Here is a 26,991-nt window from a genome sequence, read left to right as displayed (position 1 = left end):
TTATGGAGACTACTGATATCTAAATCTGCTTCAGGTGTTCAATAAGTAGTATTGTCATTTAGGCCCACAGATTTTCACCACAATAGCAGAGACCCCACTGTAAAACCCCTAAGGCATTAATGGATTGGATTTAATTCCTGCACATTTTACATAGTGAGTGGGTGTGTTGGGCCTGGTTTGTGTGGAGGGTTTCGTTGGTTGGATGAACCATAAAAGGGCTGAGGACATGAGAACACCTGCCATTTGTCACTGTCTCTCAGGGGAAGAATCTTTCTGTAACTTGAGGTCCCAGTGGAGAGGCCTTGTGATCATTACTCCTTTAGACATGGAGGTTGCTTCACTCAAATGGGGAGGTGAGCCGCGGTTCAATTCCTTTCCAAAACTCAAACTTTCTCTGCCAAATTCATCTGATATTACAGTCCACTGGAATCTTCATCTACCTATGACCTCATCACTTTCAACTAAGGCAGATCTCCCCCTGTATTCTAAAGAGGCTCCTGTGACAAAGCAATTGTCTCCCAAGGAGAAACTTCTGCTGATGGGGAAGAGACCTTATGAGGTTGGTGCTGGGCTCTGGAATGTGGGAAAATCCTGCTACATGAATGCTGCACTGCAGTGTCTGACATACACACTACCCCTTGCCAACTATATATTGTCCCAAGAGCATTCTCTAACCTGTTGTCGTCAGAAATTCCGCATGCTGTGCACTATGGAAGCTCATGTTACACGGGCACTGCACCAGCCCGGCCAGGTTTTGCATTTACAAGTGTTCTGAACATTTCAAACATTTGGAGGAACTTTGTATGTGCATATGTTTAAAGTATACGAAATTTAGTGGGAATTGCTGACTTTTAGGTATTGAGTTGTACGATTCTGTTGTGAAGGTATTGGAGAGGATTGGATTTATTACTGGGTTTCACCATTTTCTAGTTGTGCTGTATTACCCCTTGTGGATAGACATGAGGTGTTTGGTTTTGGGTGTTGTAGGCTATCTATAAATCATGTTCATGACTTTCGCTAATTGAAATATGAGTAGATTTTTAAGATAGGTATGATGTTTTTACTTTTCCATGCCTTCTACTGGTATACATTGTTTCATGTATTTTAGTAGGTCATCAAAGTAATTCTCATGGAGTGTTCTTGGGATGTAATAGGCTGGGAAGTCTACATTTTTTTGGAGATACATGCTCATATTGAATAGTCAATAAATGTGACATTGTGTATATATGGTTATCAGATTTGGTGGTGAAGCTGTAGTTTTTAAATCTTTTTCAATGTTAATAAAATTCATCCCAATATGACATATCCAATAGGTACTTTGGTTTCCTTTTTTCCTGGGAAACAGGGTCTGACCCTCTACCCAGGGTCAAGTGCAGTGGCAAGTTCACAGTTCACTGCAACCCCCAATTCCAAGGCTTGAGACATCATCCTGGCTCAGCTGGAAAAACAGGCCAGTGAGTCCATGCCTGGATAATTTTTCTGTTTTTTTGTTTGTTTGTTTGTTTGTTTTTTTGTAGAGTTGGGGTCTCCCTGTGCTGCCCAGGGCTTAATTTCTAAACATCTCAGATCAATTGCCTGGTAGGTGTAGTCATCAAAGTTTAATTACCTGGTAGTAATGAAAACCACTACTATTGTTTTCATGTTGATGGGAAAGTATAGACTTCTTTAATAGGTATTCCCACAAATATTGAAAAATTAATTTTTCATTAGATAAAAGAAATTTCCACAGATCTCCCAAGAAGAATACATTTTATAAGCTTCATTATCAATATTGACTATAAAATATTCATAAAGACAAAACTAAAACATAGATTAAAGTCATATTTTTCCAATTTAATATAATTATTCATATACTCTGGGAATAAAAATAAAGACAAATGGGAAATAACAAATACAGACATTAATGAATCAATTAAATTATGAGCTATAATTCACATTGACGTCAAATGTATTTGAATTGATAAATCATCTCATGTGTGACACAGAAAAGAACTAAATGAAGAGAGGGAAGTAAAAAGTAGATGTGTATATATACATAGGCAGCAATTTTGCTCTTCTCAGACAGTTTTCTGCCCTCCGCCCTCACTGCCCAGGTCCTGGCCCTGTGAAGTCCCTGCGGCTGAGCGGGTGCTTTCCTTCTCCACCGCTCCGGTGAACAGGGAAAGGCAATGGAAACCGGGGTCTAGGGCAGATGGAACGTGCAACTGCACATTCCCCACCGCCCACAGCGACCCCCGGAGCCCTCCGGAGCCCGGGGACGCAGTCGCACCGGCTGCGCAGACAGCGCCTCTTCTCCATCCGTGCACGGAAATGGCCTTTAAGGTCAACCGATTTTTCGCTGTTCGGAGGGAATAATATAAATGGCCTGACAACAATAAGCTGTTGCCATAAAACATGACAACCATTTTATTAATGCTGGAAGTGGGTCGAAGAAGCCCAGACCCACCGCGCACACCACACAATCGCGTGGAAACAAACCGGAAGTCTCAGGATCCACCAGGCGAAAGTAGAGACTGACCCGGAAACACCACAAGGGAGGGGCACCGCGCCTGCGTCTAAACTCCGTCCCGGAGGAACGACAAGTTTGACCCGGAAGCAGTCTTTTGCTGCCCGAGTGAATATAAGAATTCTCACAGCCGTATTCTGCGGCGCTCCCATAGCCCCGTCCTCTGCATCTGTATCCGTCGTTGGCCTCGGACGCCTCTATCCCTACAGCCACCCGCGGAAGCCTCGGGTCGTCTTCAGAGGCAGTCAGGGCTCAGTGCTGGGAGCTTTTCCTCGGGATAGAGCCAGAGTGGGTTTCCGCGGTCGGAGCGCGCATGCGCCAATGTGGTCCCGAAAGGCCGGCCTTGGCGCCATCTGCCGGCGTTGGTGTCACAGTGCAAGAGCTGAATTGGAATCGCTGAATGTTGGTTTTCAGATTTTTCAGTTCTTTAATTTTGGAAGTTCAAATGGAAGTGCAGCACGGTATCTTCTCCTTTGAGGAAGGTGGATAGAAATAATAAGAAAAATACGAGGTCAGAATACAAAATGGATTGATTTTCTCTGTGTGTAGGGAAGACGAGGTAGAATAAGAGAATTGTGTGGGATACTTTCATGGTGTAGACCTGCCACTATGCATGTGTCAAATCCATACCACTTTACAGCACAAATAGTACATCTTATTGCGGGCCAGGAGTACAGGTAATGTCAGCTACTGGCTGGGAATAAATTAAATTTTTAAGTAAATAGATTAAATTGTCAATATAATGCGAGCCCCTGCTTGGACCCAGCCCCTGCCTCTCCAGCCAGGATGTCAAGGATTGGGGTTGATTGTTCCCTGCGTTCCCAGGCAACGTGACATAAACCCTGGCTGCAGTATAGAATTGCTGTGGAGATTTTTAAAATAATTATGTACTAATTATACCCAAGGAAGCATCCACTTAATTGGCCTCTGGAAGGCCTATGGTTTGGGGAGTTTGCCAATTTGTCAAAACCTCAAATCATCCCAGTTTGTATCCTGAGAGATTTTCCTTTGATGTTTAGGTTCAGAATGGGGGTTTTGAAGGACATGTGTTTCCAGGCTCTGGGCTCAAAGCAGAGAAGAAATGCTTTGTTCATTTTGTTTGTGGATAAGAACATTGAATGAAATATACGAAGGATGTGTGTGGTGGCTGTAGATTTGGGGAGCTTTATTTTGCTGTTTTACCTTCTGAGCTGCAGTAAGGGGAGCACAGCTGTGTCCCTGTCTGTGTCGTAACTCAGAAGTGACCTGTCTACAACTTGTGGTGTCATGAGATTGACTCCTACCCTCGCTTAGAGAGGCTTCAGAGACAAAATACAAGGAGCCATCTGTGAAGTAGGAGAGAAGAGTTTCCTTATTCTTTGACCCTAGGAAGCTGCTCAGGAGCAGAGAAAAAAACAACAGTTTATACCAGATTTCTTTGATGCCGCCCTCAATTCCCGACTAAATCGAAGTCATGCCACTCTGAGGAACCAGACAAATGGTGCTAAAGATCCCTGTTATGTCAACTCCAGGGCTAGAAAGAGACAAGTGGCTTTGGTGGAACTTGGAATGAGAGAAGGTGTGCGGTGTGGAAAAAGCTGTTGAAGGCTGGAGAGACTCAGAGAGGAGTGCTGAGTCTCCATCCACGTGCCAATGAGAACACATGCAAATCTGTGTCTTAGAGTTGCAAATATTATACTGAAACTCCATGAATCTATTAGATTTTTCCCAGCAGGTTTTATTGTTTACAGTAAACATGTTTGCAACTATTGGAAAGCAGTTTGATTTCTTACATCATTCTGCATTAAATATTCTCAGATGAGTACATCAACATGCTACAGTTTTATGAGTAGACATTTTCTCAGAATTCAGAATGATTTCATAAATTGTGTTAAAGGTGTATTTTTAGAGTCTGCCTTCTGTCTTTTACCCAGTTTTCTGTCCTGAAGTCCACCAGGCCATTTCTTCACATTGATTCTAAGATGGATATCTCCTCAGTGTGAGAAACTCAGTGTTAACTAAGGAATACACCATCAGTGAGGACTTTCTCTTTTTGTGGCACTAAGAGTGTTCCATGCAGTATGAAATCTCACATGTGCCAGAAGTCTTGCTCTGTGAATAAGGGATGTCTCATTATTTTTCACTGAATAATTTCTCCAGTATGACATATTTTGTATTTCACAAGAGGATTCACTGCTGTTTTGAAGCCTTTCTTCTCATATTTCCTCTTTTTCCAACTATTTCCTCACAGAGTTTTCTTGTGTACACCAAGCCTGGTGCTGGGAAGAATATTGTTTCACCTTATCTACAGACCAATTGTTAGCCAAGTGGGGTTCTCTCATGTTATTTAACAATAAACTAAGGCATTCCCACAATTACACACATAGGGGTTCTGTCTTATACACGTTCTTTGGTGTCTTTTAAGTCATAGCTGTTGCTCAATACCTTAAAATTAATTATATTGACAGCTTTGGTTCTCTTCTGTCACCTATGATCAAACCACTCACAAGTTATTGCTACATAGATGTTATTTATACTGGATTCCCTTCCATGTAAATTTACTTGTATAGAGTGAAGAATAAGGATACCTGAAGGATCTTCCATATTGATTACAGTGTTTCTTCAGTTAAGTCCTATGGTGTGTTTAGATTTTAAAACTATGGCCAGAACCTTGTGAATTTCTTACATTCATCATTTATAGTACCACATCATCTAACATTAAAATATTTTCAGAAGACGTTCTCAATGTTCTCTTGAGTGTGAATTGTCTTGTGTTGCCTAAGGTTAGTACTTTGGGTGAAGGCTTTCCCCCCATAGATGGCATTTATATGGTTACTCTCCAGTATGAATTCTCTTGTGTGATCTAAGGCCAGATTGTTGACTGAAGGCTTTCCCAAACACATCACATTCATATGGTCTCTCTCCAGGGTGAGTTGTGTCATGTCATCTAAGGATAGACCACTGACTAAAGGCTTTTCCACGTACATGACATCCATATGGTTTCTCTCCTCTGTGAGTTTTCTCATGTTGTATAATGTGAAAATATTAACTACGGGGTTTGCCACATAGACAGCCTTTGTATAGTTTCTCCCCGATGTGAAGTTCAGATCAGGAGCGAGTAGGGTGATTCACTGTTATTAAGGTTAGTTAAGTCTGGGAAGTATTCGCTAACAAAATGTTTAGTCCTTAACTAAACCAACTGGTTTCTCCACATAGCCTAACTCATTGTAACTTAATGTGGATGGATGTTTATTCACAAACTTTAATCTTTTGCCAAAACGTTTATGTAGCTTATGTTCCTACTTAACAAGGTTTTCTGGTCAAACTGTGCGCCCACATCCTTCTAATGAACTGAATGTCCAACAAAACAAGGACTCTCAGTGTTCCCATGAGAGCCATTCTGCACACATAGAGCAGCTCTGTCCATGAGCATCACTAATGAGCACAGACGGGCACTTAGTATCCAGACAGAAACATTCCACTGGCGCTAGAGAGCCGCAGATGGAAGTATTCTCCACCTCCTGGAAATGAAGCCAGGCCTCCTTCTCTCTGCAGCCATGAGGATTCCTGTTCCCCTCTTTACCATTCTCTACCAGGTAACAAAATACACTTTGCAGAAGGCTTGGTAAGAGTAGAGTGCGTGAGACTTTACAGGGATCCAACATGCAAAATGAAATCACCATCACCTATGAGCTAAAAGGGGGTTTCGTAGGGAATCTAGAAGACCCCTTGGCCGAGATTCCTCAAGCCACCTGATTCATTAGTTCTCCGCAGCAACTCTGTTAGATGAAATGAAGGCAAGTGTGTTTCAAGTGCTCAAAACCCTCTTTACTGCATCACTAAATGTGAATTTAGTTAGACAGGTTTACTAGCAATTTCTAGATCTTGACAACAAAAAAATAGGGTCCTATTCTACTAAACATTTGTCTGCAAAACTCCTTTACTTCCTTTCAGAAAAAGTGATTTATCCCAGTTCACTTCTGTAGGAGCTACTTGAAAGCCATATTGGTTTCAGGTAGAAGGAACTGGTTGCGGGGGGCAGGGATCTCCTTGAAAAGATTACTGTAGTGTAAAAAAATCTCTAAACCATTGCCCCATAATACTGTCGGTCCCTTGGGCTTCACTTTGTCCCTTAAGACTCCATCCCAATTCCTGGCTTTCCCTTTTCCTTTTCAACGTCTAGTCTTCTAACGTAGAACTTTAAACACAGGGACCAGAGATGAACTTCCAACAGAGTGTATTCTGCATACAGCATGCATGTGTGAATAACAGGTGTAAGGCACCTTGCACGGACATGCTTTAGAATAGTGTGTGTAGGACACTTTGCTTTTACCCATGGAAGTGACCAGATATCCAAAATAGATCAGGAAATTGCCTGGAACTCCTGAATATGCAGATCCAAAAAAGAAAGCAACTTACTGCCTTTCATCAGGTGGAATATCTTCTTATCTTTTCGTAGAATTCAGGAACTTGAGGGTTGGGAAGGAGTCAGAAAGTGGTTACAGATATGTGAGAGGGTGGACAATTCTTTTATATTTTCAGGAACGGTCAATGCCTGTGCTTTATGTTGTTTGAAAAAAGACATTACCCAACATTTACAACAGAAAATATGATGGGAGGCATGCCTATTCTTGGTGAATCCAGACCTTCCTGTCTTAATCTGTGCTGGTAACTTTTGAAGGGCTACACAGTGTTAATGGGAAGCTGGGCCCTCAGGTCTGGGAGATGAGGGGTGGTTTGTGAGATGATGCCCTTTTTGCTTCAGGAAAACTAATCTGGAAGAAGTAAACGGAAGAGATTGAGTTGGGAAGAGAACAGAGGTAGAAAACCAGTTCTGTTTTTCAGATATTTGTTAAGCATCCACTGTATGTGGGGCCCTTACAAGGAAACAAGCAAAGAACAAAAACACAGGACCTTTGACTCCCAAGAAGCCATAGGCTGGTCGCTTTGACGGCTGTATAGTCCAGGGAAAAGTTAGCAAGCCCCTAAAACACAGCATGGGCACAGGATGAAAAAGCGGTTTTATTAATTAGAACTATTAGAGAAACAACATATGACCAAAAGAAAGCTGAAAACCACAAGTAACACAAGGCTTGAAAGCCTAAGGCAAAGTCTTAGGGACCCTGGATCAGGCTGTGGAAGGAAAATCATGGCCACAGTGAATATGCAGTCTTTGAGCTGTCCGTCCCAGGCTTTCCTCCGCACCTTTCCCTTGGTAATCGAGTGTGTGTGTTGTGTCTTTGCATGCGTGTGAAGTGTGTCCTCCATCCCACGTTCCACATGGGTTTGGGGAGGAAGGACAGGCTGATCGAGAGCTACACCCCCATGGATGGGCTAAGCTACCCCACCACAGTGTGAAGAGCTGATATGTGAGAGACTCATTGAACGTTTTATAAATTACCTTAAAAATGCTTTCATTTTTAAGAAGAGAAGAATGAGTAGTTTTTAAACAAATACAGAAGTATTTTTCACAAAACAAATGATCAGTTAGCCTCGTTACAATTAGCAGAGAAGCTATGAGGACTGCAGACACTGTGAAATCGGTCAGTGACAAGATTCTAAGAGGCCTTAAAGATGATCTAGCTCCTTATTCTTGTTGTATAGAGGAAAAAATTAAGGCCCTAAAAAGTGAAGTGCCTCCCTCAAGAGTGGACTCCGTACCAGAGTGAAGGCTTCTCTTTCCTTCCTGGCTTTCCCTGCACATCCCACCCTGGGTTCTGTCGTGCTGCTTCCCTCGTACGACTCCCCGAAGACTGGTTAAAGGGGACGCCATATGCAGTTATACTAACTCAGTAGCACACAAAACTGGTGACTTCGACTTAGAAGATAATTATCCTTCTGATTGCTAAAGACCCATCTGCTCAGTACTTATTAAATAGTCACCCTTGTTAAACATATGGGTTGGATTTTAAAACTAAATTTAAAATATTTTAAAATATATGTTTTGTACTCATATCCCCAGAAAAATCGATGCTTTTGATCAAGCTTTAAAACTTCCAAATTTAGAAAACCTAATTCATTTTTGTTTGTTTTCATAATCACCCAATCAAAATAGAGCCAAAATGCAACAAGACTAGAGAAGAGAATACAGGACTCTGCCAAAGACAGCAGTCTGCATGGAAGGTGGGGTCCTCTCTGGGTGTCCTTAGGTGGACATTTGCAGCAGGAGTGCAATTTTTTTGAAAGGCTGGGGGAGAAGAGGAGAATACAGAGAAGGAGTAAGAAGGGGAAATAGAATGTAGCTCAGGATGCCCAAGCTTTAGCCCTGTCTCTTCCACCTTCCTCAGTAGATCACTAGGTGATCTTGGTCTTCCTTTCCCTTGGTCTCATTTCTTCATCTGTAAGGTAAGTGACTAAGCAAAATAATCTGTACTGCTTATTGTAACTCTAACATTTGTTTCTAAAGCAAATAGCTGGCAATGACAGTATGCCCACAATATGCAACATACAAGGTTCACTAGCAAAGAACAAATTAAAAACAAAAAATTAATAAGAATAAAATGCCCATAATGTGACTTGAACTCTTCTAAATGAGCAACAGAACACCATATTTTTACAAAGCTCCTTTGTGATTTGAAAATTTAAGCTCAACAGAGCCAGCTGCAGCAAAATAGCACACAGGATTCCAAGACATGTGAACTGAGGGTAATAACGAATTTCTGCAAACAGGTTACAGGACGGGAAATAGCTATATCTCAATCATTTATTTCTCAGTCATTTGCTGAATATCTATTATATGCTAAGACTTGAGTCAGATTCTAAGATACACATACAGAGAAGAATAAGATATGATTCCTGACGTCAAGAAATTCATCATCAAGAAATGAGGTCAGATTCTACACCCACAGTAGAATGCAAGAATTCCCACAATAGGAGGACATTCAAGAGTGATCTTCCACATAGTGCAAGACATGGCAACAGTTCATCCTCTATAGCATACTAATCTCATGTGACTCTTCTGGCTGCAAAAGGCCAATTTTAGTCCAAGGTAAAAGCTCTTACTGTGCTGCCTGACACACAATAGGTGTCTAAAGTGTGACCAATGACTGACACAGGTGCAAGGGGAAAACAGCAAAGAAAGCAGCTGACGGTGCACATATCCTGAGACTTTGGGAAAGGAAGAACAATAACCAACTGCTTTCTCATCCATTGAGTTATCGCCACGTTTATGTCCTTTTGTGTCCCTGGAGATTTCCTGTGGGGGACTCAGATATTCTCTCTTTGTCAGGCTCTACTAACCAAGAACAAACCACAGGTCCAGGCAGCACCATAAAAAGCCCCAGACCTGCCACACTCAGGAACTTCAGGCTCCACCGCGGCGAAGCCTCTCCTCAGTGGCCTCGCAGCCATGAGACTCCGTCTGCTTCTCTCCACTCTCCTCCTCCTCCTGACTCTCTTACCCTCAGGTAAGTCCGTAACTGGCTCTAGGGACCTGCAGTTTAGAAGCTCCCTGGCAGGTCAGACACGATCCTGGAATAAGCCCTACGGGTTCAGAAACCTAATATCAACAGTTTCCTCAGGATTATAACAGGGCAAAAGGGGAAAGAGACCATTCTATTACCATTAGCCTAACTGCCCAATGAGATCACATTCTGCTTTATCCTTACTATGTATCTTGGGATGCCTTGGTGAGGTGTGGAAATTTCTCTGTAGGCAGTTAGATGTGACAGAATTGAGTTGCAGCAACATCTGCTATTATAATCACGTGCTGGGTCAGAGAGATGGGTGGACCTAGTGCTGAGTGCTTTGCACCGGGTCTGAAAGGTTTATGGGAAGAGACAAATATATAAAAGAATGATTATTCCAAGATAGGTGAGAAGTTAAAGAATGGCTGTTTGGCAACATGGAGTTTCAGAAGAAGGAAACTCATTCTTTTTATGAGACTGGGCAAAGTATAAACAAACAAACAAAAACAATATAACACAGACTTTACAAAAGAAATCATGACAGTATATGGTTATAAATAAAAAATGATTTGCAAAGTGAACCTGAGGACTAGAGAAGAGAATTAAAGGAACATCAGACAAGTGAAACAACACGAGTAAAGACACAAGATGTGCTGATCATGGTGTGTTACAGGTTCATCACACAGTAATGAATAACACGTAACTACGATGCAAAAAAGATAAATGACTGAAAGTTAATGGGCTAGGCATGCCTCTTGGGACTTTAGAAGAAAGCAGCAAAGTAAACCTAAAGAAGATAAAGGGAAGAAAATGATAAATGCAAAAATATGAAATAATGAAACAAATGAGAAAGAAAAATATACAACAGGTCAACAAAAAAAAGCTGCATTTTGAAAGACTAACACACTTTATAATAATCTGGTGACACTTCGGAAAAAAACAAGAACATATTTAAAATAAGCATCTCAGGAATGACATCTCAGGTTGACATCACAACAGATGTCCAGAGATTCAAAGAAAATTGTTAAAAATATTATAAATGTGTACACTATATTCCATCTCCTCTGTGTACTTAAGAATTTCTCCGCTACAGTTCACTATATCGTCAGTTTTCTTCCTACTGGATTATAACCATCAACATACAAATACACTGTTGTTTCTCTGATCTGAAGAAAAAAATACTTCCTTGCTTTTGTTCCAGTGCCAGCTGTCACCTCATTTCTTTGCTCCATTTTGCAGCAGAGCACCTTAAAATAGTTATCCATACTCTCTGTCTCCAATTCCTCTCCTCTCGTTGTCTCATAAATACATCCCAGTCATTCTCCCCATTTTTTACACCCTACTACTGATACTGCTTTTGTCAAAGTAACCAATAATCTCCACGTTGCCAGATCCAGTGGGCATTTCTCACTGCAACCTTGCTTGCCCTGTCGTCAGCGTTTGACGTGAATGGTCATGCCTTCTTCATAATGCACTGTCTTCACGTGGCTTCCAGTACCACATTCACTTGATTCTCAGCCCATCTCACTGGAGCTACCTCCTCAGTTTCCTTTGCTGCTTCTTCATCTCTTCCCATAACTCTTTGCATCAAAGAGCCCCAGGGCTCCATTCCTGGTCCTCTTCTGTCTCTCCATCCACTCCTTGGGGGTCTCAGCCTGTCCCGTCCTTTTAAATTCTCCTGCCAGACCTCTCTTCTGAACTCCAAGCTTGTAATAAATTATCCAACAGCATAACTTATACCTCTATTTGGCCATTAGACTAGCTCCACAACCGAGTTCCCACACAATCTTTTTTCCTGAAACCTTCACTTTAGCCCTATCTAAATGACATGGGGGAAAGGAGGTAAAAAAGGTCAAACAGTAAACATTTAAAAGAAGAATTACCACGTGGATTGTTAAGGGAGGTGAAGTGAGCCAACTGCCACATCAGATACATGCATCTGCAAGCTTTCAGTGAGCTAGAGCCATACACGATCTTCATCCTGTTTCTCTTCACCTTATTCTTATAAAACTCATTCCTTTTCCAATCTGCTCCATCCACACAGGTTTCCTTGCTGTACTCCAAACAAACTAAGCAAGGGATGGTCCCTGTGGACTTAAGGCCACATGTGGCCTTCTAGGTCCTTTAAGTTCAATGTTTGACCAAATCCAAATTTTACAGAGCAAATGTTAGATTTGTTTTTAATATACAATAAAAATATAGCAGATGAACAAAAATGTGCTAATAAAAATAGAAAGATTTTGTTAAAATAGAAGGCCGCAGGTTTCCCACCCCTTATTTTTGGTATGGTTAGATTTTCTTCATTGCACATAAGTTCTGTGAGAATTAAGAAATGTTTCTGCCATTTTTACTGTCCTATTATTAGGACAAAAAATACCTGGTAAGTAGACACTCAGTATTTGTTGAAGACCCACATAAAGAAGTAAAGTAATGAAGAAATTAATGTATTTAGGACATACATTTTTTTCCATCCTCTTTTGTTTTATTTGATATTTACCAAAGTTCATTTTGAAGTCTAAAGTAGACATAGCCAAAAATTACAGGAAAAAAAAGGTTTTTTTTTTCTTAATATTTGAGCTTCTGGTTAAAGAAGAAAGAGAGTGAACATGAGGGCCAGAATGGGGGAGGCTCTAGCAGAAGAAACTGTATCGTTTGTCCAGCGTGTTTCCCCACATATTTAATGGAAATGCTCATACAAGAATTATTCTGTTACTTAAGAGCGCATATGGTTTAATACTCCATCCATTGACTAATTATCTGACTGGATCTCTCCCACTGCAGTAAGAAGTGGTATGGCGTCTTCTGAAGGCCACTGTCTCAATCTGTCTGGCATCTGCAGAAGAGACACCTGCAAAGTAACAGAAGATACAATTGCTACCTGCCGAAGAAGGTGGAAATGCTGTAGAGTGTGGTGGATTCTTATACCAATTCCAACACCAATTGTATTTTCAGAGTATCAAGATCCTCTTAAGCCTAGGTTGAAATGAAACTAGGAAAGGCATCCAAAGGAAAGTTTTTTGTATCTAAGAACATTAGAATATACATATTAAACAGTTCCAGCTTCATAATCACCTTTTTATTTTCCCCTGCCAATTAAAATAACCAAATATTAATTTCAAATATACTCAGAGCCTATTCCTTTTTGATTGTTTTGCAGATCTAAACAGTATCTTTAAAAGCAAGAAACCACATGTATTTTTTAAAGGAGTTTTTCAAATAGTCACAGAAAAAAATGAATGATTAACAAAAAAGTTGTGAAGATGAAGTTATAATTATACAAAACATAAGTAATCACACAGACAGAACAAGGAAATGTGTAAAGAAATTCCACACAGGCTGGACGCAGTGGCTCATGCCTGTAATCTTAGCACTCTGGGAAGCTGAGGCAGGAGGATCACTTGAGGTCAGGAGTTCGAGACCAGCCTAAGCAAGAGCGAGACCCAGCCTCTACAAAAAATTACAGCATTCTCACAGTTTCATGTCTTAGGTTTAAGTCTGTTATCCATTATGAATCCTCCCATGGAATGTATATTCTTTTCTGAGGAGCTGTAGGAGAATTAAACTCTCCGGTGTGCCCTAAACACCTGAACTCACAGTAGATGCCCAGTGAAGTTTGCTTTAATGAAGGGATGCATATTGTTTCCCGAAGGCTGCCTTACTCAGACTCCTATTTTTATCTGAGTTATTAAGAATCATCAAAACAAAGTAAACTTTTGGTGAGGCAATGGGTGACCTTCCCAGGCAACCAAGCTTATTTATACTGGGGTGTGAGGTGAGGATTGGGTGTGGAGACCCATGTGCTGGACTGGATTTCCCAGCTCAGTGCAGCTAGAAGTGGGGTCTGCTGGCACCAGCGCCAGCAGCACCAGGGTCCTCGTGACCATGTAAATCCACAGGCTCATCTCCCATTTTTAGTGGCATTTGATGCCGTGGAGATGAATTTTACCTTAGATTCTGAATTATTAATCAGCCAAAGGACCTGCCACCATCCTCATTACTTTACATAAATAAACTTCCATGAATAGAAATAATTTGTAAAATAATTTGCATTGCTAAGAAGAAAAAATATGATACAACATGTTATAGGTGTGAGAATTTTATTAACACCGAAGCAAACTGAAAAAGAATATTTACAGTGATATTAGAAAACCACAATGTAGAAGGCCAAGAGAAATATCCCAACCCTGGTTTCCCCTGAGAACTTCTACAGAGTCAAAAACTCTCGCCTTGGGACAGGCCAGGGCTTCAGAGATGCAGACCCCAGGCATCACCCAGACACCCCCCAAATGTAGTCATTTGGACCAAAGTACAGAAAAATTTCTCAGTCTTCTGTTCACATGAGAGTTCACAACTTTTCTCCCACATGTCAATTCAGTTTCTTACACAATGAACTTCATTAACAAATATTTTATATGCCTGTAAATAAGTCCCACTTTAAAGGCATTTTGAGTTTATGAAATTCACATAACCACTGTCTGTCTGCATCCACTATTACCTGTGGTCCCACCATTGGCACAAGCTCCACAGCTGGGGAAAGTGATTCCCCAGACACAGGCTGCTCCCTCCACGGTCCTCTCCTCAGCACAACAGTCCCCTCGCAGGCCAAGAGGCTGTAGGCTGAATCTCCCTCCCCCTGGTGTCTCACTCCCAGTCACTGTCCTCAGAGGAGGAGGAAACCCGAAGGTCTTCATACAGGACGCTCAGTAGGCCCCGAGCACAGTGACCCTCAGGCGAGTCTAGGACATGAGGGCTCTGAGCAGGAGGGCCTGGCTTCTCAGCGGGCAGGGAAGAGGGAGCCAGCAGGAGGCTGCAGCTCCACTGTCCGTTGTCCAGTCTCCTGAAGACCATCCTGAGGGGCTGGCCTGGAGCAGGGCTGGGTGACGGGAGACGGGGCTCGGTGCAGGCCTGGACAGGGTTCAGGAGAGCTCTGTGCTGTGGAGGCTGCAGCTCAGCGCTGGGCACCTGGGCTGCTTTCTTCCTGGTCAACTGAGGTGACCCTTTGGATTCAAGTCCAGCTGCTCTTGGTGGAGGCTGGTCAGCCTGCAGAGGGCGCAGCTCCGGTCTGCGAGTGCTCTTCTGAGGGGCCTGGAAGGGGCTGTGTCTCGGTTTCTTTTGGGGACGCTGGCAAGTCTGGATGGGGCTCTGGGCAGATCTCTTGCCTGGTGCCCTGATGTTGAGATTGAAGTGTTGGCCCGAGCTACGTGTGGCAGGCGGTGGGCAGGGCTGTGAGATCAGAGCAGGACACGTGGCTCCTGCCTGGGGCGGGAGGACCTCTCCCAAGCCAGGGGTTTTGGAGGCAGCCTGGGGAGCTCCGAGGGAGCCTTGGGCACCCGAGCTGTGTGCCAGCTTGTCGAAGGCCAGAGGGTCCTGGCCATAGTGCTTGGATGGAGGCTCGGGGGTGTCTGTGAGAACCCCTGCCTGTCCTCTATTTGGTCCAGGACTTGAGAAGGAGCTCAGTTCAGGGCTTGTGATGGGAGACAATGAATGGCCCACAGAGCTCAAGTCAGATTTCTTGACAGGTGGCTGACTAGTAAGAAGAGGGTCTAGGAGAGGCCTCTTCTTGGCTGTGTAGACCGGCATTGGCCTAGTGGGGATCTGTAGGAAAAGAAAAAACACATTAGAAATTCCTCACCAGCGAATGGAAATGAAAATCCACCAACTGAAAAAACAAGAAGCAAATAACATTAAATGTCAAAATAAAACAGTTAAAAACAATCTTTTAAAGATAAATGGGTACTCCAGTTAGGCTGATTAAGGTAAGACAAATTAAAAAATTAACTTGGTATATTTTCATGTCACACTGGAAAATAAGTCTTTCAAAATATGCAGTTGTTAATTAAGTTTAACATTGAAAACCTGTCATACACTCTTCCTTGAAGTGTGTCCAGCCAGTGTTTTTTGAAGTCAGTTGGATGGTTAAAAAATATAACACACAATTTGAGAAAATTTGTTCTCTTTAAAGATACATGTTCCTTGAAGAAATATTCTGCATTTTGGAGGAATCAAATTAAAATTTTCCATATGCCTCTCAGGAATATCGTTAGCAGGCTTGCAAATAATCTTACTAAAACAAAGAAAAGGGCAAAATGGAATCTCAAAAGTATAAAGAAATGAATGATATTGGCCTGAGAGGACTATAAACTAATTCTTCACACAGAGGGGTAAGGACTAGAGTGTGCACACACAGCAGGGTCTGCAATGACACACAGCAGGGGGACCCAGCAGAGAAAAGGAGCAGGGGGCCAGGGGTACACTCACCCTCAGGTAGGCACAAGGTTGCAGCAGTTCCTTCCAGTCCTGCAGCTGCCTCCCCCGGGGTCTCGTGGGAGACGTCTTCAGGACAGCCTTCCTCTGCTGCTGCTCCTGCCTGCAGAACAAACAGTGTGAGTAAAACCCACTGATTTCCTGTCCACACGTGGGAGAAACCTTCCTGGGGCCCCGGCCCACTGAGTGTTTGGGTGTGACACAGGTGTGAATGCCCTGTGACCTGCCCTAATTCTGCACCTTCCCTCGTGTGGGATCCCTCCCCTACTCCAGGCAGCCCTGCAGGTTTTCCCATTAAGGACTTTGCCTTAGACTCCATGCCCTTTCTGCCTGTAACGTGCAAAATCTCAACAGCTGCCCTGGCCCCTCACCCTTACTGAATCTCCAGGAGTAGAAAGAGTTCCTGGGCCTGGAGACCTGCAAGAGAGGGACCTCCTGTGTCTTTGTCCCCAGTGTTTCTGTCTTTGCCTGCACAAGGCTGTGCACGTGGTGTGAGGTGGAGAGACACCTCCTCCTGGGCTTTTAGTGCCCAGGCAGCAGCTACGCCTCCCACATGGCTCACCTGGGTCTCTGCTCCTTGTCCCTCTCACTCTGGTTGAGGGCCACTGGGTTCTGGAGATTCTGGGGCTTCTGTGGCAGCAGGTTCTCCTTCCCCCTGTTGGAGCCCAAGGGCTGTGGCTCCAGGGCTCCATTCCAGCGCTTCATGGGGCACCTCGTGCTTTTGGCCGTGTGTCCAAAGGCCCCACAGTCCTTGCACGTCGCCTGTGGGTGAGAAGGACGGTGGTCAGGGAGCGAGTCAGCAGCAATCACAGGCAGCTGTCCAAGGGCAATCAAAGGACAGATTTTGCATTCAGAGCTGAATATTGGTTTTAGGGAGGTGACCTGGACAAGTACCCAGTGACCTGCTATAGGATATTCAAGACAGGAGGTCATTTCCCAAAGCCCACGTTAGGAAGGACAGTAGGAGGAGAGAGTGAAGGTTCTAGGGGTGGGGACAACGAATCAGATTTGAACCCCAGGACAACATCCTGGCTGCACCTGAACTCACTGGGAAGTGAGTTCCCTCCTGAGAGTCTGTGATAGGCTCGCCTGCCTGCTTAGTCTTTTCCCTTGGATGGGAAAAGAAAACTGGGTCATGGTGGGAGAATTTTCTATGATCAGTCCCCGGCTCTGAGGTGCATGTGTCCCCTGATCCCCAAAGAAGACGTTTCCACTTACCCTGGGATTCTCCTTCTCGGGTGGGGGAGCCCTGGGCCCTGAGCGTCCCCTCTGCTGCTTCCTCATGGTCGGGGCTTTGCTGAGTGTGTTCTTCTCAGGCTGTGGGTAGTGACCTGCCATCCGCCTCATCTCCTGGCAGCTTCAGGTCAGACTTCCTCGGGAGTTCACCTTTGGATGCGCTGAATGAAAAAAAGAAATTGTGAAGAGCACTATAAATTCACATAGTGAAAAACATCCTCCCAACACTTTCTTCCCCTGGAGGAAGTCATATCAACCACTTGCTCAACCTTCCCTCACAGAGGGGCCTCCCATTAACTGATGTGTTATCTTCCTCTCCCATCATTCCCTATCCCCAGGACAGGGCCCTGCCTTAGACCAGACACATAGAAATGGTCAGTTTAGATTTTCCCCTTGAAGGGTTGATTCCAAAGAGTTTGAAAAGCCCTAGGGCACTTTCCTCGTTTGTGAAATCAAAGACAATATTTTCCAAGAGCTACCAAACCATCGAAGCTGCAGAAAATTTTCATCCACAATCCTGGAGCACACATATTTGAAAATCAGCAATCAAACATGCCTTCCTGTTAACTTTTGAACTGTCACTTTGGATGCTAACATATGCAAATTCCTAACTCAAATTCACAGGCAAATGATATTTTTCCCTGCTAACCTGCAAGTTTATGGTTTACAGTCTTTCAATTACTGCCCTATCTCCAGAACCCCACCGTCTATGTAGTTTCTAAAAAATTCACAGTGAAATGTTTGAAGAAACGAAGGACCAGTGAGATATTTAGCCTTTCGTGTCCACGGAGAAAACCACCAGATTTCCAAAACTGTTTAGCTGTTTACCTACAAAGTCAGGAGGCTGGGTATATTTCCTTAGAAATGTGAATTTTTGTGAAATAAATGACATTTAAACTGGAGTATTTTATGTCTCTTTTCAAAGAAATCCAATTAACAATAAAAAAAAAAAAACCGCTACTCCATAAGCTAAAACCACAATATCACTTTTTTTTTAAATTCTACTAATTTTCTGAGGTATAATCTGAAGAACAAATTAGTTAAAGATACAAACCTGAAATCCAGGGGTTCACCTCCTGTCTTTCAGTAGGATTTCAGAGGAGTTGAGTCCATGCTGGAAAATCTCTGCTGGGTGTGAGGCAGCTTCCAGGACTCCTGAGTAAGGGACACTGAGGGAGGCTCCCTGTTCACGCTGACTTTTATACAGTTCCATGGTGGGCAAGTGTAGGTGTGACTTAACGTAATCAACTTAATCCTGTTATATCCCACCTAATTGTCCTGGAAACAATTCACTCTACTTCGTTGTTTACTGTGTTGGAAGTATTTTTTAAAAATATAGGTACCCCTACATGGTGTTAAGAATATGTTTTTTGTAAGAATAAATAAATATTTGTACATATATCTGTTTCAGTTTGCACCTTGTATTTTTTACTGTACTAACATATATATAACAGGAAATATACCATTTTAATTACATTTAAGTGTGTGGTTTTGTGACATCAAGGACATTCACAATGATATTCCACCATCACCATTATCCATCCATCCAGAACTTCCCATTTCCCCCACCTGAAACTGTGCAGCTTTCAACAGGAACTCCACATTTTTCTCCCCAGAATCTCTAGCAAACCACAATTTTTCTTCCTATGGGTGTGACTGATCTAGAAAACTCATGTGACATGAATTATAAATTATTTGTCCTTTGTAGCCTGGCTTAGTATTCATCTTGCTTTGTGACTCGAATAATCATGCCTAAAAAGTCTCTAGATGGCCACACAGACCCACATGTATCTCTTTCAGTTTCATGGTCGTTTACTGCCCATTTGTGTAGAAGCAATGGGCATTCTGTTTGAACCCCTCTCATTTTGGTTGACACTTGTGTTATTTCCAAATATCCTCCTTAACAGTGTGTCAATAAACACTTTCATTTTTTTTAAGTCTAAAGGATATTATATCACACAAACACACACAAGCACACCCCATATTTTGTTTATAGATTCAACTACGGATGGATATTTGAATTGTTTCTACCTTTCTCTTTTGTGAATATTGCTAGTATGTACAATTGTTTACAAATATGTTCCATCCCTGCTTTTAATCTTTTATTTATGTACATAAAAGTGGAGTTTCTGAATCCTATAGTAATTATAGGTTTATGTTTTTACTGAGTGGCCATACTGTTTTACACAAGGGTTGCACCATTTTCTCATTTCTAGTAATAATATTTAAGAGTTCTATTTCTCTACATCCTTAACAAAACTTCTTATTTTCTCACTGGTTGATTGGTTTGTTTGATTTATGTTAGCTTGGCCTACCTAATGGGGTGGGTAGGAGTACCTAATGGAGCAGTATCTCCTCATAGTTTGATATGTATTTCCTGAACATATAATGATGTTGAGCAGCTCTCCCGGATTTATTGGGCATTGTGTATCTTTTTTGGAGAGATGTCTATTTAAATAGTTTCCTCACTTTAGTTTGGATTTTTTCTTTTTTTTTTTTTAATTTTTACAAATAATTTATTTTTATTTATTTATTTATTTTTTTTTAGACAGAGTCTCGCTCTGTTGCCTGGGCTAGAGTGAGTGCCATGGCATCAGCCTAGCTCACAGCAACCTCAAACTCCTGGGCTTAAGCGATCCTACTGCCTCAGCCTCCCGAGTAGCTGGGACTACAGGCATGCGCCACCATGCCTGGCTAATTTTTTCTATATATATTTTTAGTTGTCCATATAATTTCTTTTTATTTTTAGTAGAGACAGGGTCTCGCTCTTCCTCAGGCTGGTCTCGAACTTCTGACCTCGAGCTATCCACCCGCCTCGGCCTCCCAGAGTGCTAGGATTACAGGCGTGAGCCACCACGCCCGGCCTCAAATAATTTATTTAATTCTCAGGTATTAATTTGAGATGCCTGAATGCATAATGGAATCTTTTTAAGGAGGAGAAATCTACTACACACAAAGATACAGACTCAAACCTTCTTTGTGGTCGTAAAGAACTGTCTTGAAAGGAGCGTGTGGGCCAAAGCCCCATGCTCCCATTTCCCAGGCTACACCATATTGATTTTGTCACCTCCTCCTAATCGTTCTAGAGACAAGATCTCACTTTGTCATCCAGGCTTGAGTGCAGAGGTGAGTTCATAGTTCACTGCAGCCTCAAACTCCTGGGCTCAAGGAATCCTCCTACCTCAGCCTCCTGAGTAGGTGGGACTACAGAACTGTGTCACCATGCTGGACTAATTTTACTAATAACATTTTTGGTAGAGATGGGGTCTCACTCTTGCTCAGGCTGGTCTACATCTCCTGAGCTCAAGCGATCCACCGGCCTAGGCTCCCAGAGTCTGGCATGACAGGCCAGATCCACCTTGCCCTGCCTTTCTTCTAAATAATTTATACTTTATTTTCTACATTTATTCTTTCATCAATTTTGATTTAAACTGTGATATTGTTTTAGGTAATGATCGAAATTTACGTTGTTTTGTGGATATCTAAGTTTCACAGCAGCATTTTTTGAAAACACTATCCTTTTCACACTGAAAGGTTTTGATACCTTTGTACCAATCATTCACGTCAATTGACCATAGAAGGAGGGGTTATTTCTGGGCCATCTGTTCTATTCCCTTGGTCTCTGTGTCTGACCCTCCACCAGTGCCATTATGCCTTAGTAACCTTAGCTTTGTAGGAAGAATTAAAATCAGGAAGTGTGAGTCCAACTTCTTATTTAATATCTAATGTTCCTCCGTTATTGTTTTCAAAGAGCTAAAAGAAATATATGCCCACCACCCCACCCCTGTTCCTTTCTCAGGATATTTATGCATAATCCTGATAGTTCAATTTGCTCCAGGTGTTCTCTAAATAGTAATGGGGATGGTGCTGATTGGATTATCTGGGGAATTCCAGAGAACACGCCCTGAGGCCTCCTAATCCGATTAAGTGCTTGGACTTGATTGGTGCATCTTGTACCTAGTGAGTGGGTGTGAGGAGTCGGATGAGCAATAAAAAGGCTCATGTGGAGGTAAACCTGCCATTTGAAGACAGTCTCAGAAGAGGAAGCGTCCTTCTTCGAGTTGAGATCCCAGCCGGGAAGCCTTGGAATCGTTACTCCTGGAGACATGGAGGCTGCTTCACTCCACAGGCCAGGTGAGTCTCCTTTCAATGTCTTTCTGAAACTCAAAGCTTCTCAGCCAAATTCACCTGATGTTAAAGACAACCCCAGTCTAATGAGAACTCATCATTGTTATTCCCAACAGATCTCGACCTGTATTCTAAAGAGGCTCCTGTGACAAAGCAATTGGCTCACAGGGACAAAATTCTGCTGATGTGGAAGAGACCTTATGAGGTTGGTGCTGGGCTCTGGAATGTGGGAAACACCTGCTACATGAATGCTGCCCTGCAGTGTCTGACATACACACCACCCCTTGCCAACTATATGCTGTCCCAGGAGCATTCTCTAACCTGTCATCATCAGAAATCCTGCATGCTGTGCACTATGCAAGATCATGTTACAAGGGTGCTGCAGCATCCTGGAAATGTTGTCAAGCCCTCACATGCACTCGCTGCTGGCTTCCATAGATACAACCAGGAAGATGCCCATGAGTTTCTGATGTTCACTGTGGATGCCATGAAGAAAGCTTGTCTGTCTGGGCACAAGCCCTTAGATGGTCACTCTGAGGACACAACCCTAATCCATCAAATATTTAGAGGGTACTGGAGGTCTCAAATCAAGTGTCTCCACTGCCATGGCATTTCAGACACCATTGACCCTTATCTGGACATTGCTCTGGATATCAAGGCAGCTCAGAGTGTGAACCAAGCTCTGGACCAGTTGGTGAAGATAGAACACCTGGATGGAGAGAATGCCTATGACTGCAGTAGTTGTCTAAAGAAGGTACCTGCCTCCAAGTCCTTGAATTTGCACACTGCCTCCAAGGTCCTCATCCTTGTATTGAAAAGGTTCTCAGATATCACAGGCAACAAAATTGCAAAAGAAGTGCAATATCCTGAGTGTCTTGACATGCAACCATATATGTCTCAGCAGAAGAGAGGACCACTTATTTACCTCCTCTATGCTGTGCTAGTCCATGCTGGGAGGAGCTGTCAAAGTGGACATTACTTCTGCTATGTCAAAGCTGGGAATGGCCAGTGGTACAAAATGGATGATGCTAAAGTAACCGCCTGTGACATATCTTCTGTCCTGAGTCAACATGCCTATGTCCTCTTTTACATCCAGAAGAGTGAATTGGAAAGGGACGGTGGGCGTGCGTCAATAGAGGAGAAACCAAGAGCCCATGGGGCTGAAGACACAGATATTGGAGCAACCCAAGGGGGACTCAACAGGGACTCCTGCATCAAGGTTCCTGAGTTGGAGGTGCACTTCGGGAAAACAACAACTAGAGAACTGTCCTTACATCAGTGGAAATGCCTCCTGGAGCAAAACCGATCAGAGCCTGAATTCAACTTCAGAAAAATAGAATCCACCCTGCCTTCCAATGGAGTCATGTCTCATCAATTGAAGTACAGGAGTGAGCTGACAAAGAATGACACTGAGCAGGACAACTACCTGCTGCAGAAACCGGCCAGGAACATGACAGAGCAGATGTCCCTGAGCACTGGTAAAGTCCCCTGTCTGGGAAGGAGGGCCAGAGATAGCAAGAAGCAGGGCACAAGTTTTCTGGTTGTGTTGATCATATTGATGTCATGGTTGATGTGGGTGGTGTACAAGAGGAGACTGCAGGGGTTTGTGCACGTCCCTCGCCCTTGGTCAGACTTTGGATTTTGATGCAGACAGTATTTGGATACGTAGGCTTTTGGGGGTTGGAGAGAATCTGTGTAATTGGGGATGAGAGGCCCTTTGCCTTAGTGATGGAAGTTTTCATGGAGATGCAAACGCCTTGGGCACAAGTAATTCCTGGGGTTTTGGCTACATATTATTCATATCTTCAAAAGTTGTCCTGACCGCCACCTCAATCATTAGACATTATCTGCCAGTTTTCCTTGAGAAGCAAAACTGGATGGAACTGACAGAATCTTTCCCTTATCTGAGGGTGAGGCTCTGCCCTGGGTCCCTGCCCCACCTCACCAGTCAGTGACCCAGATCTGCACCCTTCCCAACCCCTTCAGTGTGAAGACTCAGCTAACAATTCAATTCTAGATTGTGGGGTTAAGTTTTCATTTGCTTATTCTTCTGATGTCATTTTTCGTGTGTTTCTTTAGTTGTAAAACTGTATGTGTGCCAGCAATGTACTAGAGGAGGCATGTAGAAGTGATTTTGTCAGATGCCTCCTAAAGGTATAATCGTATAAGGGAGAAAATCTGATAAAGTCTGATAAATATTCTCAAATTTTCCAGGAAAACACAATCCTCTGAAACTTCCTTGAAAACATATTCATCTCTATTCTGTAAAACCCTGAATAAAAGTGCTTGTTTCAACTTATTTAACAGGACATGGTATGAAAAACTGTCATAATCTTCGATCTGATGGAGAAAATTTATGAAGTTGTTATTCAAAATTGTTTTCTCTTCACAAATTTGAGATACTTTTGCCATTAAAATGACCATTGGTATTTCTTTGCCTGTTTTATGTGACTGTTACTGAAAATTCGGCACTTGTTCCCAAGGCCATATCAGAAGAATGTGGACAGTGGCTTTAGGAGAAGGAAAGAGATTATTAATTTGCCAGCATATGAGAAGACTTGGAGACTCCTGTCTCAAAGTCCCAGCGTCCCCCTTCTGAGCAGAAGTACAGAGCTTTATTTATTTATTTATTTATTTTGAGACAGAGTCTCATGCTGTTGCCCGGGCTAGAGTGCCATGACGTCAGCCTAGCTCACAGCAACCTCAAACTCCTGGGCTCAAGTGATCCTTCTGCCTCAGCCTCCCAAGTACCTGGGACTATAGGCATGTGCCACCATGCCTGGATAATTTTTTTTGTATATATTTTAGTTGTCCGGCTAATTTCTTTCTATTTTTAGTAGAGACTGGGTCTCGCTCTTGCTCAGGCTGGTCTTGAACTTCTAAGCTCAAACGATCCACCCGCCTCGCCTTGGCCTCCCAGAGTGCTAGGATTACAGGCATGAGCCACCACGCCCTGCCTTAAGGGTTCTGTTCAATCCCATCTTCAGCTAAAGCAATCTCATGACCTCCACCGGATTAATCCAATCTTCACTCAAGGTGGTCTTGTGACCTCCACCCAGACAATCCCCTAGAGCCATCATTTCCTATAGCACAACAAACAAAACACATTCCTCTTCTGCTCCAGACCACTAGCCTGAGGCAGGGATGCAAGGGGATGTTTTAAAGGGACATAACACGTTTTTGCCCATCTGCAAGCCCTTTCTTCTGTTATATGACCCATACCATTTTATGTGGTGAGTTTCCTCTTTCACTGATGTAGAGGAAACCCGAATTGATGTTCTATTTAGGTGTCTTTGCCAGCACTATTCTCCCAGGTCAATCTCTCTCCACACTAACTAGATAAAATCTGTCCTTGACCCTGTTCTCACCTGTAAAGACAGTGCCATAATGTCCATCTGTCCTGCAGTGTCTCCCACGAGAAGAACTGAGCTGAGGTCCTCTTCAAGCTGCTGGACAAAATAAGAAACTGCAAGTGTCAACCCCTGATGCCCCTGTCACATTCCTGCACTGTCCCCAGGACACTGGCCTCCTGTGAATATGACAGCAATGGACCTCATGGTTGTTCCCTTGAAGTTCCTTAGGTGGCCTTCAACCCCCAGATGATCCAGGATCCCAAAGTCAGCCTCAAGTAAGATATCTGCCCAAATCCAGTTTTGTCAGAATCCCTAAATCAATTCAGACTCAGCCCTTTCTCAGCCTGCAATAAATGCACTCAGAGTGCTGAGCTGGGGCATCAGACCCTCAGTCTCCACTTAGTATAAATACATGTGGACTGAAAGAGGCATCCCAAGAGAACAAGCTGAAAATTACCCAGAAAGCTGGCGCTCACCTGCAGCCTCCACAGAGCAGAGCTCTCCTGAACCCTGTCCAGGCCTGCACCGAGCCCCGTCTCCCGTCACCCAGCCCTGCTCCCCCTCAGGATGGCCTTCAGGAGACTGGACAATGGGCAGTGGAGCTGCAGCCTCCTGCTGGCTCCCTCTTCCCTGCCCGCTGAGAAGCCAGGCCCTCCTGCTCGGAGCCCTCAAGTCCCAGAGAAGTCTGAGGGTCACTGTGCCCAGGTCCCACTGAGCGTCCTGTATGAGGACCTTCTGGTTTCTTTGTCCTCTGAGGACAGTGACTCAGAGTGAGACACCAGGTGGAGCAAGACTCGTCCTCCAGCCTCATGGTCTAAGATGGGACTGTTGTGCTGAGGAGGGGACCGTGGAAGGAGCAGCCCCTGTCTAGGGTATCGCCTTCCCTGACTGTGGAGCTTGTGCCGATGTTGGCCCCCAGGTCATGCTGGACACAGACAGACATTTGCTTTTGGAATTGAGTAAACTCAAATTGCATGTAAAACGAAACTCATCAAACTAGCATTTAAATTATTTTAGTTAAGTTATATGTATAATAAACTGAATAAAGACATGGGGGAATGCATTAACCAGTGATATAAATTGGAAGGTGTGTGTTATAGCCTAAGATGCGAGAAATGACCACCTAAAGACCGAATTGAGCCAAATTAGGAGTCTTTATTAGCTGGCCAACAACCATCCCTGTCCTGGGAAAGTCCAGAGACAGAGAATGGCCCTGATCTTAAAGTGAGCAGCAGTTATATACCTTCACCATTAACGATACTAACAATACACATATGGCTAAGAACATGTTGATTACAATAATTCATAAGCAAGCAAACTTACAGAAGCAAATAGCATCCATTAAATCAAGGAACATTTCCTTGAGGAACATCCAAGGAACATTTTTCCAGGGAACTGCCAAGTGTAGTACAATGTAACTATACACACCTAATGATTTTAAACAATCACTTACAAGTGAATCACTGTATAAATTTTTTTCTGTTATTCATGTATTCTTTTTTTAACTTTACACAACAGTGAGTCCGTACACAGATGGCTGCACTAGCCTGCATACAAGATGGCTTTACTGTGGCTCACAGAGCTATAGTGATTACTGTGCCTCATCACAGTGTGCAATCAGTCTGTATTTGATGTGTCAGTGACTGAAATTTGGAAACTCTCCGTAGAGAACTCACCTCTGGGACCTGCATTTTTTAAACTGTTTCCTGTCCTGAAAGAAGAGTCTTCATCTGTGGACATGTGTCACTGAAAACAGTTATGGGGGATATTCTCTTGATGTGGTATATTCATTATTAAAGTTTATTGTACAGCATCTTTTTATAATCTGTTTCAGTGTTAATAAAAGTCATCGTAATATGGCAGATCAAATAGGTGCTTTGCTTATCAAACATCTCAATCAATTTCTTGTTGGTCGTAATCATCAAGCTCCATTTACCTGAGAATATCCAGAACATTGCAGGTCCTAGAGCTTTGCTAAAATACAGAACCCAGAAATAAAAGCCGGCCCCAGTGCATCAAAATGTGCATCTGAACAATGTCTCTGAGTGAAGTTCATGTATATTTGAGTATGATAAACACTGCACACAGGTCTCAGTTTGGGCCCTGCTCTGTCCAAACC

The 26,991-nt window shown here is 43.1% G+C and overlaps 1 protein-coding gene across 1 annotated transcript; it reads left to right on the top strand.

Annotated features, from left to right (window-relative positions):
* The first annotated feature begins 442 nt into the window (after nucleotides 1-442).
* Nucleotides 443-25,646, top strand: LOC138393565 (ubiquitin carboxyl-terminal hydrolase 17-like protein 6). Its single transcript, XM_069484778.1, has 3 exons — nucleotides 443-559; nucleotides 21,725-22,997; nucleotides 25,423-25,646. Exons 1-3 carry the CDS (start codon nucleotides 443-445, stop codon nucleotides 25,644-25,646), a joined length of 1,614 nt encoding a protein of 537 aa, XP_069340879.1.
* The last annotated feature ends 1,345 nt before the right edge of the window (nucleotides 25,647-26,991 follow it).

Source organism: Eulemur rufifrons, chromosome 12 (genome assembly GCF_041146395.1).
Source record: "Eulemur rufifrons isolate Redbay chromosome 12, OSU_ERuf_1, whole genome shotgun sequence".
Taxonomy (NCBI): Eukaryota; Metazoa; Chordata; class Mammalia; order Primates; family Lemuridae; genus Eulemur; species Eulemur rufifrons.
Note: the sequence above shows the minus strand (reverse complement) of the source record. Positions and strands in the feature narration are given on the sequence as shown.

Bases quoted from the DNA above. Each gene is read 5' to 3' on its own strand.
- LOC138393565 (XM_069484778.1), top strand. From the start codon at position 443: ATGACCTCATCACTTTCAACTAAGGCAGATCTCCCCCTGTATTCTAAA. The intron at 560-21,724 runs GTTGGTGCTGGG...AGACCTTATGAG, and splicing joins TGGGGAAGAGACCTTATGAG to GTTGGTGCTGGGCTCTGGAA. The intron at 22,998-25,422 runs GTAAAGTCCCCT...CCCGTCACCCAG, and splicing joins GCAGATGTCCCTGAGCACTG to CCCTGCTCCCCCTCAGGATG.